Source organism: Zosterops lateralis (assembly GCF_965231275.1).
Source record: "Zosterops lateralis genome assembly, chromosome: 12".
In the NCBI taxonomy this organism is placed as follows: Eukaryota; Metazoa; Chordata; class Aves; order Passeriformes; family Zosteropidae; genus Zosterops; species Zosterops lateralis.
The window spans coordinates 14,011,042-14,029,752 of NC_139772.1; the positions used below are offsets into that span (position 1 = coordinate 14,011,042).

Below are 18,711 nucleotides of genomic sequence, written 5' to 3' on the forward strand. Positions count from 1 at the left end.
TCTCTGCCCCTTCTCTGCCCCTACACAGCAGGTGGAACAAGGCTCACAGCCAACTCTGGCTCTGACCAAGAACTGCTGGATTGCAGTTCCCTCCATCACTCAGCCCTCTGGGGAAGAAGGGTCCCAGCAGCACTCAGCATGTCCCCACCAAATCCTTCCATAGAAACACCTTGGCATCTCTGGAGACCAAACACTTCCTCTCTCCAAGAGACCTGCTCTCTCCCTGATCCCCCACTGAGGCTGTTCTCACACTGCAGGGCTGGAAGGAAGATGCTCCTTCTGCAAAGGGGACTCCTGGCTGGAGTCCAGGACTCCAGAGCCCCTTGCTCCTTCTCCCAGGCTGTGATCAGCTCCATGGGGCCTCACTTCCCCCAGGACTGGAGCATGAGGGACCTCTCTGTCCACCTGCTGCCACGGGACAGTTCAAGTCTGCACTGCTTCTTTATGGGAATAACTTCCTGATCCCACGTGGTGCACCACACAGCTTCATGGCACTTACACACTGCTCTACAGCCTGGCTGCCATGGGTCACCTTCTCTATCAACCCCACCACAGCACAACTCTGAAAAGTGGGTCCAAGCTACATGTGCTACATATTAACACAGACAGGTACCAAAACACAGCTGCAATCCAGCCTGGCTTGCTTGGCTGAAGGAGGAGATGGTTCATAATCCCTGATACCCAAGGTGGAAAATTATATATCCAATCAATCCTCAGAACTAGTTCCAGCAGCTTTGCTTGCTCCAGTTTTTCAAGGCAGCCTCAAGAACAAAGCTATTTAAAGAATGGTAAAGATGCCCTAATAAAACGTGAAAAACAAGGACACACTCCGAGGACAGATTGAGATGTCACTGTGAAAAAAGAGAAGGATGGATATGGGAAGATCCCAGGTGTGGGTACCCGTGAGGAATGATACTCCCAAAGCGGCTCATTCTCCATGCCAGCCACAGCTGCACCTCCCAGTGTGCAAATCCAGTGGGCAGCAGCACAGCAAAGACCACCAGGATACTGGAAATAGAAACAGGCTGTAGCACCCATCTTTGACCACAGATCTTTCACAAATTCCAAGGCAAGAAGCTCCAGCTTTGGTTCACATGGGGCTGAGGAACAGCATCCACTGGACAACCCCCTGAAGGGCTGGATGCTGTGTATTGTCCAGGGCTTCACTGGGAGTCCCTCTCTGTTCTCCTGGCCACACACAAGGGCTCAGCTCCTAACAGACTCCACAAGAATGGCAGAAGTGCTGCAGCCAGCCCAGCTGCAGGTGACAGGATGCTGAATGGTGGCAAAAAGGGACTGTCACATGTGGACTTGCCCCTTTATTCCAGCAGGGAAGAACAAGCCAGGAAGGGCAGCTGGAGTTGCCACATCTATGCTTGGCACAGACCTGAGCCACAGAGCTGGCCCTGGTGTTGGAGCAGCTCTCACAGCACCCAGCACTGCAGACACCACTGTGGTCATGCAGCTGGGAAATACTGGGATTGTGGGAGGCAGAGAAGCAAGAAAGGATTGCTGGTAGCAGTAAGAAGTTTTCCCAAAACCAGCTGGCTCTGGGAGCAACTGAAGGATGCACAGGAAATAGACTGTTGCCCCTCCTTGCTCACAGCAGAGCCTGACTGAGAGCTCTCTCAACCCTCTAAGTCTTGAAATAGCTTTGGTTAAATACTTGCTAGGGTGAGCTCATAGAGCAGCAAGAGGAATCATCTGGAACAAGATGGTTCCAAGAAGAACAAGATTTGGCTCCCCTGGTACAGGGGAGATATCCACAAACTGGAATGCACCCAGCAGAGCCACTAAGATGGTCACAGGATGGAGTACCAGGTGTATGGGTGGATACTCCTCCAGGAAACACTTATCCCAGCTACTCTAGTGCATCTCACTGCAAAGTTCTGTCAATGTATTCTTGATGCTCCTACTCTCAGCTTGTGGGGACAGCATGAACCTTTGTCCAAGGGGAGAGAAGCCTGGGGAGGTAATTCAACCCCGTGAAGCTCTTTCCACAGAACCCCTCAGAAGGACACTTTAACCAAGGCTCCAGGTCTGCAGTTCCCAAAATACTCCTCTCAAAAGGACACTTAACAGGCAGGGCAAACCTAAAGCCCAGGACATACAGGCCTGAAATCAGGTTCCACCAGGTCCCTGTGAAATGTTTTCCTTCTGAAAGGCCTTTGCTGCAGTGCCAAGTGTCAGGAAGGTGGGTGGGGTGTCCAGAGCAAAGAGCTGGAGTGTGTTTGCTGCTCTCTAAATCACAGCTCTTTGGTGGTACCTCTGGACTGATCAGGGGACAGCTGAGACCCTCTGAGTGTGCAGCCACAGTAGAGATGGAAAAGATTCAGCTGTCCCAGCAACGGCATTTCCCAGGTCCTGGGAAGGATGAGCAGCTGGAGAGCCTCTCCTGGGGCTGAGGAATGCTGCTTGTGCAGGTCCAGCTGAGCTCTGGAAACCTTCTCCCAGATCTGAAGCCAGCCCAGCAGAGAGCAACCTGTGAGTCAACCACACATGATGGGAGTCCTCTAGCCAGTGCCTTCAGCATTACAACACAGGGCTGTAGCTGAGTCCTTGTCCCCTCACCCAGAAATGGGAAACCAGCAGTTTCTCCTAAAGGCTCTGCAGTAATTTACATGGTTTTACTGAAGGACTCTTGGGAGCAGTGACCAGGTTGCTTGAGGCATTTGGAATAACAAAACCCAAATCATTTTTATGAATGTAACTTTTTGAATGACCATGTAGCCTCTGGTTAGATGTACAGCCACATTCAGTGTTATAGACCCCATTTCACTTTAGCTCTGTTTTTAAAAAATACTGCAATAGTCCAAATTTCAGCTAACATGAACCATCAAAGAGCAGCCAGGGAGATTGAAAGGCAAGAGGCTTTGAAATACAACCTGAGAAAACCACATCAGAAATCCCATCTAGGAAGGAGGGGTAGGTTGGAGCCTACATCCCACCACACACCACAAACACACTTATCTTCCCCATACTGAGTCATGGCCACATTAGTCAGAATCTGAGTACAAAAAGCAGAAACCACTGGTGAAACCACCAGAACACTTGAAGTAAATTAAAAAAACCCAAATAACATCCATCACACATTTCTTGGCACCAAAATAACCAGATATCTAGGAACATATCTTGGTTTGTTGTTTGTTTTTGTAGTGAAACCAAACTAAAAGAAGGTGCTCCAGGATCTAGAACAGTCAGCAAAGCTTTGCTGAGAGACCAAATGGGGCATTAATATGACACACGATGAAGAGACTTGGCTTAAAGAAACCACAAAGAGAAGGAACCAAAAAAACCTCAGAAAGAGATAAAGATGGTGTTGCTATAAAGATGAGGGAGGTCTGACTGCAGCCAGACTGCTGCAAAGTGGTGACCAATGGCAGAGAAAGTTGGCAAATGGGGAAGGCAAAGCAAAGTCCTGGAGTACTTCAGCCTCAGCACCCAGAATGAGCCCAGCAGTGTGCTGTCACCCTGAGCCTAAGGAATGGAAAGCCTGCAGGAGAATCCCACCAGGCAGAGCTCACGTGCTGCCCTGGCACATCTGGGACCAGAGGCTTTGGGAAGGAAACCTGCCCACTGAGTGACCTCGGCACTTGCAGCAAGGCAAGGAGGGCAGCCTGGGCTGAGATCTATCAGCAGCTGAAAATCAACAGATGAGCTTTCAGGCACATGAGCTGCTCCCCAGAGCTGGAAGAGAAGCCCAGACCAGCAAGTTAAATTCTGCTTGGTGCAGCTCTCTGCCTCTGTCTCCCTGGAAGAAAGGCTGTGGTAGAGCTCCCTCTGCTTTTTGCAGCTGTACCAGTGATCTGATAAAGGCATCTCCAGCTCTAAACCTCCTGTTTTCTTAGACCACCATGGCTCTAGCACTGTCCCTACACACTGCACACCTTCCCCAAAAGGCAGGGATAATGTTCCCAAGCACCTCCAACACCATCTGCACATTCACTGCCACAGTCTGCCCTGACACCTGTCCTCCTACTCTGCCTTGATTTCAGACCTCAGGTGCCAGCTGCAAATCCATTCTGCAAACCCTGAAAATCCTTAAAGCTTCAGGCTGCTGCTACTTTCCTTTACAGTGGCACATCAACTCTCTTGGTGTTTGAAGCTCTGGCACAGGCTAACCTCCATTTTAAGGACAAACCTCAACAAAACCTGCTCATCTTTCACTGACTTTCCAAAAAAATAAAAGAAAATTCATGAACAGCAGTAAAATTCATGTTTGGTTTGAGCTCCCTTGGGTCTTCCTCAGAGCTACTGACCTAAAATTAATTTGGTGCAGAATTCCAACTCCTCCCGTGCTGCCAGGCAGCCTGGCCAGGTAACAGAACATGCTCAGAAACACTCACAGGTGGTCTGAATGCTTGGTAGCACTCAAGTCCCTGGGCCTGACACACCGCATGGACACATCAGTCCATTTTACTCAGATGTTACTTGCCCACAGATCCTTACTCGTCTCTTTTGGGCCTGAAACTTCCATATTTACCTTAATAATCCCTAAAGAAACACTGCTGCTCCTTTCTGAATGGCTCAGGCCTGACAGAGCTGGTACTGAGCCCAACCTGCAACCTGACCTCAGTCTGTCCCTCTGCATGGACAAGCACACCTCAGCCCAGGTTTCTCCAGACACTTCCAAAATTTAGAAGTGCTCATTTAGATCAGTGTTGCAGGGATGGGAGAGGGCAAGAAATACTGTTATTACTGAGTTAATGGCAGAGCCCTCCTCCATGGATAAAAGGGAGATTTGTTACTTAATTAAAAATTGTCAGCCCACCAGGGCATCACCCACGGATGTTCCTGGCCAACTCACATGACCTGGTTCTACCCATACAGTGGCAGATGACTTCATATTCATCACTCCTGTCCCTACAACTGTTCAGAAAGCTGGATTTAACTCTTTCTCAGGGCTGTGAGATGCCTCTACAGCACAATCACCAACGCAAGCAATGTCAGTCTTCTGCTCTTCCCACTCACAAAGCCAAGATTGAGAGCCTTGGGCTGCAAAGAGAGGCACCATGAAGGACCAGGCTCCTCCAATTCTCATCATTAGTGTGTGACAGGACCCACCTCACCCGGCCTCCTGAGGGGTTGTATGGTGTGTGTGCCTGGGACCGAGTCTGTGGGCAATAAATACATCGATGACTTTGTGGAGGTGGAAGAGACCTTTTTAATAAACATGATTCAAATAAAATTAAAAAAAAAAAAAAAAATCCCTCTGAACTGCCACTGTGAGAAGAGTTCGGATTACTAGCACGGATGATGCTGTATGTGCACGATGGAGGGAGGAGGGAAGAAAAGAACAAGCTGTCACCAACTTGATGAGCTTCCTCAGTAAATCAGCATAAACCTGCTCAGCAAAACTCTCCAGATAAAATAGCGGTGGAACCATGAGAAACAACTCAAATCAAAACAAAAGAGAAAAAAAATCCCTACATCAGAAGGCGCTACATTAGAATAACCAGCGAAATACCGAGTGCCGCTGGAGCCGCAGCAATGGCAGGGAGACAGGTCAGGTCTGCCGGTCTTCCTGGGGTCAGGAACAGCCACACAGTGAGGGACTCACTCAATCCTTGCACAGGCAGTGTGTGTGTGTGTGCTACAGGGGTGTCGTGGCAGGGAGGTCAGGCTATCCAACGAGGTGGTGGTGCAGAGTGGCAGCGACAGAGGGTGAAGGGCAGCACTCCACGACGGCAGCTCCGTCCTGCTCGCTGTCAGTGCAAATAATCGTCGACTCTGGCGAAGGAGCAGGAGCCCAGCCCCACACGGGCCATCAGCCGCAGACACTCCGAGGCCTGGCCCAGCGCCAGCATCAGCGGGGGCTGCTTTGGCAGGTTCTGAGATTCTGTGGGGACAAGGAAAGAGCTCTTTAGAAGGGGTGTTGTGGCTGGTGCTGGCTCACCTGCACTCAAGGTCTCTCTCTATCCCAACTGGGCACCAAGGCCACATCCCTGGCAGAAGGGCCTGGCTGTGGAAGGAAGATACTCCCAAATACTGCCAACTTTGTGCTGCTGCTGCTCCACACACCCCATGACACATCCCATGACACATCCCACAGCTCGGCAGGGCCTTTGAGAGAGTGCTACTGTGGTGCTGTGCTGTGCTGCTGTGCCAGAGCAATGAAAAGGCAACAAAGCTCCTGCTGATGCTGCTTGTCAGAAAACCCTTAAAACATGAGATGTCAAAGCATGGAGGAAGAATAAGGAAAGGCTGGAGAATATTGGTCCCAGGTGGAAGGCAACTCCTCCATTTCTCCCACTTGTCCAAGGCTGCACAGCAGCCCAAGCCCTGGATGAACTCACTCATGTCTTTACAGTGGTATGTTTTCTGAGGGAACCCTCAGCTGAGCTAGACAAGGTGTCTGGTAACCTGTGTGAAGCATGTCCAGCATGTCCATTTCCCTGGTGACCTCAGCAACTTGTCCATGCTCCTCAAGCACTGGGCAAACAGCTGCTCACTGTCAGGGGAAGGGAGTGTCCTTTCCAAAACATGCAATTTCTGTTCCTCTACTCAGTCAGAACAGAGCCCTCATGGGTCTGTCCATCAAGTTGTTCCTTTCCCCAGAAGGTAAGCTCTAAAACTCCCTTTGGAACATTCACTGTGAGATGCACAGACTCCATAGGAAATCTGCCTGGGCACAGTGAGGCAGATTGTGCAGAGGATGCAACTGCATTCCCTTCTAGAAAATAGGATGATACCAGGGCTGAACTCTGCTAATCCATACAGTTGGGAAAGAGCCCTGGTAAAGTCCACAAAATTATTCAGGTGGGCTCAGAGCATGAAGGGAGAGGGGCAGAAAATGCATCAGAGATCTCTATTTCTTCAGTAAGCAAGGGAGGAATATCTTGAGGAGCATCCTTGGAAGCAGCATTAAAGAAGATGCAAGGAAGGGAGTCAAAATGGGAGTGTATCAAGGGATCTCCTCTCTGCAGGCTTTCCTCCTACTCCCCTTCCTGCATTACTGCCCTGACAGTCCCCAGCAACAGAAAGAAAGGCTAAAATTAAACGTAAGCATTTCTGAACTTTCCCTAAGTTCTTGCTTGCCACAGGACAGCCCTTGAGAGCAGGTATATCTGGAGAAACACTCTCCCAGGAAGCAGATCTTACCCAAAATAGCACTATTGAGAGCAGCACACACAGGTTCCCTCTGGATTGGGTCCAGCTGTTGGCCGACAGGGCAGTTCCAAGGGTCTGAGTAAGCTAACAAGCTAAAGGCATCCTGTGAGAGAATAGAAAGGCACAGTGAGGTCAGGCAGGGCTGCAAACACCCAGGAAAACCACCAAGTCCAGCTGGGGCACCTCCTGCAATCACCACGGTGACAGGTGCCTAACTCCTGAAAAGAAATGGCCCTTTTCTTCTTGGCAGCAAGGGACCACAGTGGGCCATCAAGATAGCAGGTTAAAGAGGGTGCCCCCTCCACGTGGCAGGGAAGCCAGCACAGGAATGCAGGTAGAGTGGCACCTGCAGAGAAGGACATGCAGTTTCTCCAAGAAGCTCCTTTTTTCTCTCTTGTGCTGAGAATTGGGTGTAGATGCTCTACATTCATGTTTTGATCTCTGATCCCCACATGGGTCCCTTCTTGCTCAGCAGGTGCAGAAGTGGGGGCTACTCAGGTGTCTGCAACCCCAGACATGGCCCAGAGAACTGCTGCAATGCAGCACAAGGCCCAGGCTTACCTGAAGCATCTTTTTGTGCATGGTGTTCTTCCCATACTCTCTGCAAAGCTGCTCGCTCAGGATCTGCAGCTCCCGTCCAAACTGGATCATTCTCTCTGTGGCAGCGTGGTTCCCTCCACAGAGCTGCCTCTGGGGGCAGCTGTCTTCTACGGAAAAGCAGTGCAGAAGGAACAATCATCTTGCATTCCCCACCAATGCCCACTGTGTGTCAGGATACCCACAAACTCCTTCCTCTTCTGGAGCAGGCAGCTGCTTCCTGCCCTAAGTTTATCCCAGTGGAAGCTTTCTGTGATCCCTGCCCTACAACTGCCAGTAGTGGGTTTGTCATAGTGCCTGGTAGATACAGGGAAGATTTGAGCTCTGTTTAATGCCTGAGGGACTATCCAGAAATCTTGATAAAATCCTGGGTGCTTACAACTCTAATCTGTTACCTTTCATACGTGTAACACAGTGTATATAACCCAAAACCCCCTGGTCTAACAAATCCTGGACTCAGAAAACTTTCAGTCAGAGAAGCCAACACCACCAGCTTCCCAGCACTAGTGGCCACAAGAGCCATTATAACTGGATGAATCCATTTCAGAGGTAGTGTAGCTGATTCATCTGCTCCCTCCTGGTCACAGCACCCACAAATAAGACAGTCAGGGCTGACAGCTGTGCTGAGGCCACTCTGCAGCTGCACATCACCAGCCTGGCACAGCCCAGCTCAGCTCCCCAGCAGGAACCTCTGCCAGGTCTGCTCTGAGCTCAGTTTCATGACCAGCACAGAACAAACCTTAGACTCCTACTGCTTTCCCTGCTCCAAAATATCAGCAGCACTGCTCTGAGTCTATGAAAAGCCAAACCTAGTTTTAGGTCCAGGACAGATTAATTTTCCCCATAAAACAGGCATTTCATTCACTGGGTGAGGAAAGCAGCCCAAAGTACATGCTTTTCCTCCACAATCCAATCACAGTTTTAGCTCTTGACACCAGCTCCTATTTTCCTTTACCCCTCCTGCCTCTGAGGACCTACCCATGCTGGACTCATCTGTCTGCAGGATCTCTTCATGTTTATAGGTGCCATTCATTATCCTGGTGGATGAATTTTCCAGGACTCCGTTGGGGTAATGCTCAGCCTCCATTTCCATCTCACTGTCACTGAGGTGAAGGGAGGGAAGAAAGGTCAGATACTAAATTGAAAAGGGAAGAAATGAAGAGCTGATGTGCCAAACAATGCCCAGCAATGCCCAGCACACCAGAAAAGGTGCCAGTTGGACTACAGGGAGCCAGATGGTCCAAGTCAGTGCAGCAAAAATTGTTGCAGGCTTCTGAAGACAATTTATGAAACAGGTTTCTGTTCCCTAGGTGCCTGTCATAATTCCAGGTGCAGAACATTTTGCATTTTCCCTTCAGGAAGTGGTGATCCTTGGGAGAGTAAACACCAGCCGGGTAACAGATAGTACACTCAGAGACTGCACTGGAGGGAAATCTTGGGAAATACATCCCCAGTCCTTGCAAAGAGTGCACTACTGAACATTTAAAGTGTCCAAGACAGCAGGCTGACTGAGACTGCTGATTAACTACTGATTAACTGAAATTATGAGAAGAGAAGGAACTTGGGCTCTACATTACAAAAAAAAAGACAAGACAAATCCAGCATCATTAAATGATTCTGGTAAATTGAGTCTGAACAAGTGTTTCTCACTCAGTTACATGCTAGGTGGCTCTCCAGAGGTCACAACTGAGCCTACAAACTGCCCTGCAAGCCATGCTCAGCACAGCACTTGAAGAATGAGTGCCAGCTCCAATTAGCAAGAGATTCTTTCAATCACAATGACACCCTCTGCTCCACTGAGGCCTCAGACAGCTCTGTAACAGCAGTATGGAGAGTGAGCCCAAAGGAAGCTCAGTTTTCACCACAGTTCACTCTGCTCCACACTCCAGAAAAGGTAGCAGTGACTGCACTGAACTGCTGGATTACTTGTGGCTTCTTGGAGAAGGGAGGCTCAGTCTGACCTGCTGCCACTGCATGAAACAAATTACTGCTGGCTCAGAGGCTCACTTGGAAGGAACAGGGCAACAGGTAGCCCAAGGAAATTACACAAGAGGGCAATGCACCAAACTCAGGCCTGAGCTGCTGCCTCACCCAGTAGAGGGCAGGAAAGCTGCTCAGCAGGAACAAGTGCCTGGCTGAGGCAGCACAAACACCACCAGGCTGACTGGGAAAACTTCTGGGCAAACTATCACACTGGAATCCAAAGGCATCAGTGTAATGGGACAGCTTGGTGCCTGAAACTAGATCATCATAATATTCCTCAGGAGATGAAGCCAAGCCTGAGCCACAGCAGGGGAGCCAGAACAGGTTTGTGTCTGCTAGGCATAGTAGTGACCTTGCAGGTAACCAATATTGTTCCAAAGGGCAAGACAGATGCCCTTCTGGCTCCTTATGAAGCAGACAGACTTTTCCCACCATCCCAACCCCCTCAGGTGTCTCCAGAGGAAAAACAATACCTGGTTTCTTGATTACTCGTACTACTGTGCTGCTGAGATTTGGTAGAATCTGTAGAATTGGACTCAGAGTAGTTCACAGATGAAGGGGAAGAGGAGGAGGAAGACGAGGATGATGAACTCAGTGTTGGGTATTTACTGTGACTCTGTTTGCTTTTTGTGGACATGACTCCATTGCTACAGGTTGGACTATCTGCTCCTGAAAGCCAAGAAGAAAGAAAAATGAGACCAGATTGACAATGTCACTCTGTTGTGAAGCCAACAATTTAGCAAGACAGCAGACCCCAGAGGAAGATAGCAAAATAAGATCTTAAATTATGGTTCATCATTCTTAAATTCAATGGGGTTTATAGAAGACACAAATTAATATGAAAGGAACCCCACTGCTTACCAGCAACATCTGAGCTTCATGAAATTCTAAAACTGGGCTGTAAATTAGAGGTTGGCAGAAACAGTTCAGAAGTACAGAAATTATTGCTGAAAGCAGGACTGCCCAGGCTTTCCACAACCTATCTAAAGTTTGGAATGTATGTGATTCACACAACACTCAGCACATAGTAGCAACCCTCTTAACGAGCACAAGTTAACCTTCCTTGCTCAGAACAGAAACCACTGAGAGTCAGGCTTGAAATTTCACCTGCTCCTCCACAAAAAGTGTTTATCAAGCTGCAGAACACACTGACACAGAACACAAATGTTTATTCATTACCACAAGTTTTATATGGATTCAGAATTGACAGGGGCTAAAATATTTTGGAAAAACCTCGCTATGGGCTTGTCTTCTTATATTCTTTCCTAGGCAACCAATATTGATCACAGGACCTTGGCTAAATGATGTTATATCCAAATTGATCAGCTGATCCCACAATTATGTTTAGAGCAGAGAATGTATTTCTATTTCCTATCACAGCAGCAAATAGACTGAAATGGGCTGTTCTGTGGGTTTTTAAGATCAAGGCAGAGTAGCCTGTTCACAACAGTTCTGCTTCAGCTCTGAAATATGCTCTGATGAAATTACCACTCTTTTGAAAGAACAAGGTCTGACAGAGAACTGTGGAAGGTGATGTCAATGTGTAGAGACAAAAAAAATTTTATATATATATATATGCTACTTTGCACTGCAGTTGACACCCAGGGCTTCTCACAATACAGCAGAGGAAAACAAAGATACTGGCTTAGAAAGGTGAGTGACAGCTTGGAGGTATTCAAGTAATTGTCTTCCTTTTCCTTAAATATTTGCCTGTCACTGTTTGTCACATGCAGCAGTGGGAATACCAACCCAAAACACACTTGGATGGCTGTGAGCGGCTCACAGCTCAGTGAAGCAGCTCAGCCTGTTTCCAAGGGCTCTGCAGGTCATTTTTCCTGGCTCATTCCATCTCCAAAGCTGCAGTCAGTAATTACCTAGGGAAGATGTCTCAGGTGTCCTCCTTTATCTTGTTCTTTCCACCTCAAAACCTAAAGTTTAATTTCCCAGACTCCGAAGAGCTGATGCTCCAGAGCTGGGTATTACTGGAACAGTACTGTTCCCTTCTCATATGTTTAGAGCTTGCAAGGTTAAGTCCATGGCGTAGGGAGAAGCTTTTGTGCAATGCATCTCCCTGACCTTTTGCTCCATTGGCAAAACAGCTTCTGCTCAGTTCTTTCTGGAAAGCAATTATTTAGCAGACTCCAAGGTACAGAAAACAGGCTTTGCTTTCCAGACCTCCTCTCAGCACTCCATCAGTGAAACACTGAGTCACAGGTGGCTGCAGTACAAGACTGCCTTCAAAAGCTTCTTTATTCTGAAATAAACCTGCTCTGCAGACAATTGTGGAAAATAACTAATGCAAAACCAATTCTGTGACAGTGTAGAGACACCCATGATAAAATCCCCTCAGCTGGGGAAGGAAAGGAACATTCCAGAGAACAACACATGGAAAGCAGTAGGTAGTGTTAGACACCACCACATCCACCTTTGACATCTGCTGTCCTCATCCGGAGACACAGGACACACTTACCAGTACTGTGAACGTGTGAGTTGCTTGATCCATGTCTGGGACTCAAGCTGGGGGAGCCGGGGTAGCTGTCCTGGGATCTGGGGCTGCGGGCACTGAAACACCTCACCTCACTGTCGGTGCCGTTCACCATCTCCACAAACTGCCGGCACCTGATTTCATGGGAGGCAAGAGGGACAAAGGGTGCGTGACAGCCGGGATGCTCTGCACTGAGCCTGCCTCAGTTCCCCACTGGGGAAGTCCTAGAAACTTTCAAAAAGACATTTCAGACTCCTGATACTTTTGTGTTGTGAGTGCTCTGATGATGCTACAGAGGAAGGAGTTCAGAAACCTCGCCTTTGATGCTAACGGATGTTGAGACATAAAAAAGCAAGTTTAATTCCACTGTGTTAAGAAAAAACTGTTCCTTTGCAGCTTTCACCTCCAGCTCTTCTGCAGGTACTCCAAAATTCAACTGTGGAGGGTTTTTTTCAGGGAGAAGGTACTAAATCTGTCAAACACCATCACTCCTTCACTACTCCATCAACCTAAAAATACTGGTGGCCAATGGAAAATAGAGAAGGAAGAGTAAAAAATGCAAAATCCACAGTGACAATGAGGACAGCTCCTCATTTAGCTTTACTGAAAATTGTCCTCAGATGTCTCAGAAGTCTGGGGAGAGCCACTCTGTACAGCTGGGAGAACTGGGACACTTTTTCCTTTAATCTCTACCCCAGACAGCCTCTTCCATACATCTGCCTTTCTAGGAACCTTCACAGTGACTGACACTGCTCCAGCACTGCAACATCTCCACAAGACCTGTAAAGAAAACTCCTCTGAAGGAATTTCTGGCAGTCAGCAGAACTAAAATTCAACCCACCTGTGCCTGACCTCGTGAGGTATACTGGGTCGGAGTGGCAACAAAAGGGCCACATCTACAGTGCTACAAGCACAGTGCAAAGGATTCCCAAAGGGAGCTCAAACAGTTTGAATTCAGAGCAAGGTGTGCAGCCAGACTGATGTTTGGACAGGTTCTTCCCCCCTCCTTCATTTACACATTTCAGCATTAGGGAGCATAAAGCTTTTCATACTTACTTTAACATGAAGAGCAGGTTGGGGTTATGTTCTAGGAGGCCAGGATAGAGCTGCTGGGTGGCTTCTATAGCCTCTCCCACTCTGCCTGCTAATACTAGCTTCTGTATTCCTGAAAGCAAAAGGAGACCTAGTGACACACAGGACAAGCCCACAGGAACAGCCAAAAGAGCTGTCTCACCCACTCCATCCAGCTCCCCACCACCATCTTGCACAAGGGCTTGGGAGAACTGGAGACCATATTTGGTTTATTATAAATTAGGGTGAGGAAAACCCTGTGAAAATGTGAAAGGATCTTTTAGTAACAAAAAAACATCAAAAGTAGAAGGATCTGAAGGATGAAGTAGGTGGGTTGGGGTGCTCTGAGATTTTAGTCCTTTAGTCACAGAGCTCTGCAGCAATGGAAACAAAAGCTGGACATGCCAACTGGATGGAAACAAGGAGGCTGCTGGGGAAGTGACAATTTCAGAGGGCAAGTCCCTAGGTCACTCTCATATTACAATCTGTCTGTTTCAAGCTTGGAAGCAAATCTATGGCTCAGTATGAGATAAATGGAATATTCTTAGAGGGTCTGTGGTCTTAAACCACACCACAGTACTGGTTCCACAATATTCCTACCGCTAAGCAGAAGTAATTATATCAACAAAACTGTGTTTCTGCAAGTCCACCCCAATGTATTCCCAGAGAAGTACCAGCTATTGACTACACTAGAAACAGCTCAATGACTTGTACACTTCTAGGAGGTGCAAAGACATAAGGCAGAAGACACTTATCATGCTGGGTGTTCATGTCCCATGTATGTTCCTTCAGTGGGTCAGAGGACACAAATGCAAGACTCAACGCAAGATCCCTGAAAGCTTAGACCAGCTGCTGAACTACAGTGACTCACATTTCTTTTTTCTAAGGGTACTTACAAATAAAAATTAAATGTACTTAAAACTAAAACTGCATTGTTTTTCCCACACTCCTTATAAACAGCAGAGGGAAGGTTTGGAATGGCCTGTGAGGTGCTTTGTACGCAAGGCCTCTGATAACAACAGGCTGTGGCTTTTGCAAGGTGTTGAAGCAGTTGGAAGCCCAGCCTGGTAAATCTTCATTAACAATCCCAGTAACAAATTGCAATGACTTGTCTTGTCTCCCACTTCTCAGTGTCTATCTGGCTGTTATTATAGTTGAAATCTGGAACCAAAGCCGTGGTTCTCACACCAACACAAGAGCTCTCATTTCACTCTTTTGCACGTCCATTTTCTCGTCTTGCTGCTTTTGACAGCTCTGCTTTGCCTTGTTTGGCAACTTTCACAGATGCCATTCCCTTTTATATTTCCCCCTCTTTTTGTTTTCCCATCTGTGTTTTCCTCACACCTTCTATGGGAGCCCCAACTTCAGGGCTCTGTATTCCTTCCCTCCATCTGCCTTGTCACCTGTCCTCAGACAAATGAGCCTGCAGCACCTCGCGTGCCTCCTGCCAGGCTCTGCCACTTAAACCCACACCACTGGGAACTCTGGCTGGGGTCAGGGTTGCATAATGTATGACCTGGAAAGCACAAAGCCCATCAGCACTGACAGGCAGCAACTGCAAGTTATTTACAAGCAGAGTCCCTAAATGAACCCGAATGCTGGCTAAGCACATGCAATGTATGGAGAGCAAGCCACAAAGGGGCACAATGCTCTGATACGTAACAGTCACATGAGAAACAGTTCACAAAGGGAAGGGAAATGTACAGGGATGTGGCCTGTATTCAGCAGCCAGGAGAATGCAGAAAACACACCAATGTTCTGCCACTCTGCAGGCTGAGCCTGTGAATATAAAAGCTAAAAAAATAGGTATAGCAGGAGAAAGTTGCAAGCTTTATTCTGCAGGACCAAAAGCGCTGACAGCCCTACCAACTGAGAGATGAGCCACTTGGGAGCAAACAGCAGCAACCAAAACAGACACAGAGTACAAATTCTGCACCCAGTGCGAGCTTAACACTTTGGCTGTGAATTTGAAAACCTCTCAGCATGTAGAAGTTACCTGAAATCACAATGTGCAGAGGGACTGGAAGAGTCCTTAACTCAGAGCTGCAGCAAAACTAAATGGATATGTTTGAGTCCCTGTGCCCAGGCTAATGGATCTGCCCCTGCTGGAACAGCCTGCAGTGAAGAGCTCAAATCCAAAGGGATCTCTGGTATACAACGATCTCAGCTCAGGTAAAGGCCAGGCAGAGCAGACAGGGACAGGAAGGAACAGGGCAGATCTCCAGACAAAGATGGCAGAGGGTGGAGAGGGCGGAGTGATGATGGGAAAAGTGCTCCAGACTCTCATGGTCAGCAGTGTGCTGTGGACAGCTCTGTACTCTCTCATGGAGTAACTTCCACAGCACTCACTCCTCTGCAGAGTCCCAAGGGGAACACACTTGAGGAGTGACACCTGAGATACTTACTTTGTCTATTCTTTATTGAGGTCTGTTCTTCCTGGATTGTGGTGTCTGTGACTCTGGCAAAGGCAGTTGCTGTTGAACAGTACCCATGGTGAACCAAGTATGATGAAACCATACTAGAAAAAAAGAAAATACAAAGAGATGATGAGGCACCAATGAAACAGAGTCACCCCACTGGAGAAAAAAAGAAATCAACACAACAGAAGTTGCAATTTCAGTGAGAAACTCAGCTTGCTTAGGACATAACCAAGGTTCTACTTCTGGGTCTAAACTGTGTATTTACAAGACAGGCACCCAGTCCTCTGCAAACAAGAGGGAGGCTCTAAATTCACTTTACAGAGTGGAAAAAAAATAATAATCTCAATGCATATACAGTATTTATTTATGACTGCCATCCAAGGGTCACTTGTAAGGGCTGAATACTGTGTTACTGCCAGTGACATCCTATATAAACATAAATCTGAAACCCAGAGAGGTTCAAGGCTTTCAAGTAGATCTAAAAAAGAAGAAAATATTCTGATCCTGAATTTATTCCTTATTTGCCAGCAATTATATCTTTAGTAATTCAATCTCCTTATGAATTCTGCACATTCACAGACACTTTAATCTGGTGACTGTCAGCATTGATTTTACAAACATTAACAAGCTTCAAAGTTGTATTTTCAAAAAATCTTGGGAAAGGAAGGAGTATCACTGTCAAAAAACAAACACAACAAAACCATCTTCTTGAACAGACCATTTCTAATGCACTTGTGCCTTCCCAGGACACAGTGACTCAATATTAATGCTCACTGGATTTTAACAAACTCTAAGAATCCAGCAACAGGATATCAAAGCTTCTCACAACGAATCTCAAAACAGGCTTCTCGTGATGAAGTTGACATTTGTCTGATCAAGCCACAGCTCAAAGCACACACTCAGCTGGGCTACTTTCAGTACAAGAAAGATGTATTTTATGAGTCAGCAATCATTTTTAGGTTTAACATTGTATGCAGGTGTGTAATTTTTAGACGCTGTTTTAAATACAAGTGCTTCTGCACCAGAGCTCTATAGGAGGAACTCCAGAGTGGTGACCCTGACAACCCCACCATGCACAGCAGAAGAAAAAATCCTGGAGGGCACAAGGAACAAATACAGGGATAAACTGGTCCCACTGCAGCAGAATCAACAAGGGAGGTCCTGCTGTCAAGGGAGGTCCTGGCTCTCTAATTTGGTCCCATTTTCGAAGGCAAGTAACAGCATCAATAACATCCCTGACCTCTGACAACTCCTGCCAGCTGTTCTCATCAAGTTCCACTCAATCCTTTTTGCAATGAGAAATGCTTTCAATATTCATAAATTTATAAAATGCCACAGTTGTGCTTTCAGTTAGGTTTGGAAGCCTTTGGTTTAGGCTATTTCTTGCTCTTTCATTTCTGAATTCAGCTGACTTACATACTGGCTTTTCTCGTATGTTAAGAGTTTTTATGATGTCTTACCCCCTCTCACAGTGCATAACCCCAAAATGTATGTTCTTCTATCCCTACAAGCTTTCATGCAATCTTTAGCTGAAAACTTCTCCCACATCTTTTACATTTGAAACAGCAGCAATCTACACAGGAAAGACTTAAACAACAGAAGGGAGGGTAAAACAATTTTAGCAAAATGCACAGAATGGCAATTCTTACCATAAGAAAGCACAAATTAGCACTTAAGAGGTATTTAAAGCCTACCAAAAAGGAAGAAGCTGAACAAACCACCAGGGCAGTGACTTACTTCTGCAGCATGGCTTGCCACTCTCCCAGCCTGTCTCCTATAGGAAACCGCTTGATGGTGCTCTGGATCTTGGCCCTCCACTCTCTCATGTAGTCCTCGATGTCAAACACAAAGGGCTGCTGCCCAAAGTTGGCATCCACAATCTCTCCTGGAGTCTGGAGACCCACTGTAGGGTAGAGGTTTGACTGGGAAGGAAGAAAAACAAACCTGGATTAAACACAGCTTTCTCCTTCTGGTTCCAGTTACGTGGCTTGGTAAAACCAAAGAGCTTTAAATTGAAACAAATATATGGAATTGGAAGAGGCAACAGCCCTTTGGGTACTTCTCAAGGAATCCTGTGACTTCTTGTGCATTTATGAAAAGTTACTGCATCAATGAGTTCAATCCCTCAGAACAATGTGTTCAATCCCCCAGCAGCCTGTGATCGAGGCCACGACTGCTGTCTGTGGATGGCCATTTCTGGCTTAGTTTTTTGCAATTTCCACCAAGCTTCAAGAGCCAGCAGAGAATATAACAACAACAGCAATAACAATGGCAATATATAATAATAGTAATGAAATACAATAATAATAATAAAAACAATAACAATAACAGTAAATGAGAGGTGCGTCATCTGAGTCAATGGATCTATGTATTTCCTCCTGTTTCAGCTCAACTCTTTTTTTTATTCCTTGGAAATTGTTATCTCAATATTGTACATCACTGATGAAAAGGGAACAGAGAGTGGTCTGAGGTTAAGTTTTTCATGATTCTAAGATCCCAAGACATCCATACAAGAAATTACACTATGGAGAGATGAATTTCATTTTAAGAATAAGTCTGTGGATCCAAATGGAAGCTTTGACCCATCACCAGAACATGGGGAAAATAAAAAGCTTACTACCATGAAAGTGCCTCTAAAATTCAGGCAATAATTCAGCTTCTAAGGATGATGTAATTGAAAATAGGTGTTTAAAGTATATCAGAAGTTCTCTGAATTCATGCTATTTTAAGAATAAGCTTATGGATACAAATGGAATCCCTGGGCCCACTTAAACATTGGGAAAAGAGAAACAGCATCAGAAAAGGTACAGGAATGGCTGGTTCTCATACTGTTCACATTTTTCAAGAGCATGTTCCATTCTCTGTTAAGCTACTTCTGTGCAGCACAAATTATTTTTCTGTTTGCAAAACAGACACAAACTTCACTAATTCTCAGCTTCACAGCATGTGCTGAGAGTCTGCAGGGTGGGGGAAGAAATTTCTGCCATGCCACTCAGGAACTGTTGGGTGTTGGGTTTTTTCCACTTTGCTCTAAAGCATTGGAGG

General features: G+C 46.7%; 1 protein-coding gene across 2 annotated transcripts in view; it reads right to left on the reverse strand.

The window, feature by feature from the left end:
* Window positions 1–3,136: 3,136 nt before the first annotated feature.
* RANBP10 (RAN binding protein 10) overlaps window positions 3,137–18,711 on the reverse strand; it is a 63,295-nt gene continuing 47,720 nt past the window's right edge. Inside the window, exons 6-14 of one of the 2 annotated variants that reach the window (XM_083870175.1) lie at window positions 17,404–17,588; window positions 15,652–15,764; window positions 13,232–13,340; window positions 12,161–12,309; window positions 10,164–10,359; window positions 8,686–8,810; window positions 7,672–7,814; window positions 7,102–7,213; window positions 3,137–5,839 (exon numbers count right to left, since the gene is read on the reverse strand). In XM_083870175.1, coding sequence (XP_083726301.1) covers window positions 5,709–5,839; window positions 7,102–7,213; window positions 7,672–7,814; window positions 8,686–8,810; window positions 10,164–10,359; window positions 12,161–12,309; window positions 13,232–13,340; window positions 15,652–15,764; window positions 17,404–17,588 — 1,263 coding nt within the window. In that variant the 3' untranslated portion in view covers window positions 3,137–5,708. Of the gene's footprint in view, window positions 5,840–7,101; window positions 7,214–7,671; window positions 7,818–8,685; window positions 8,811–10,163; window positions 10,360–12,160; window positions 12,310–13,231; window positions 13,341–15,651; window positions 15,765–17,403; window positions 17,589–18,711 lie in introns of both variants that reach the window. The other variant, XM_083870174.1, reaches the window with a different exon arrangement.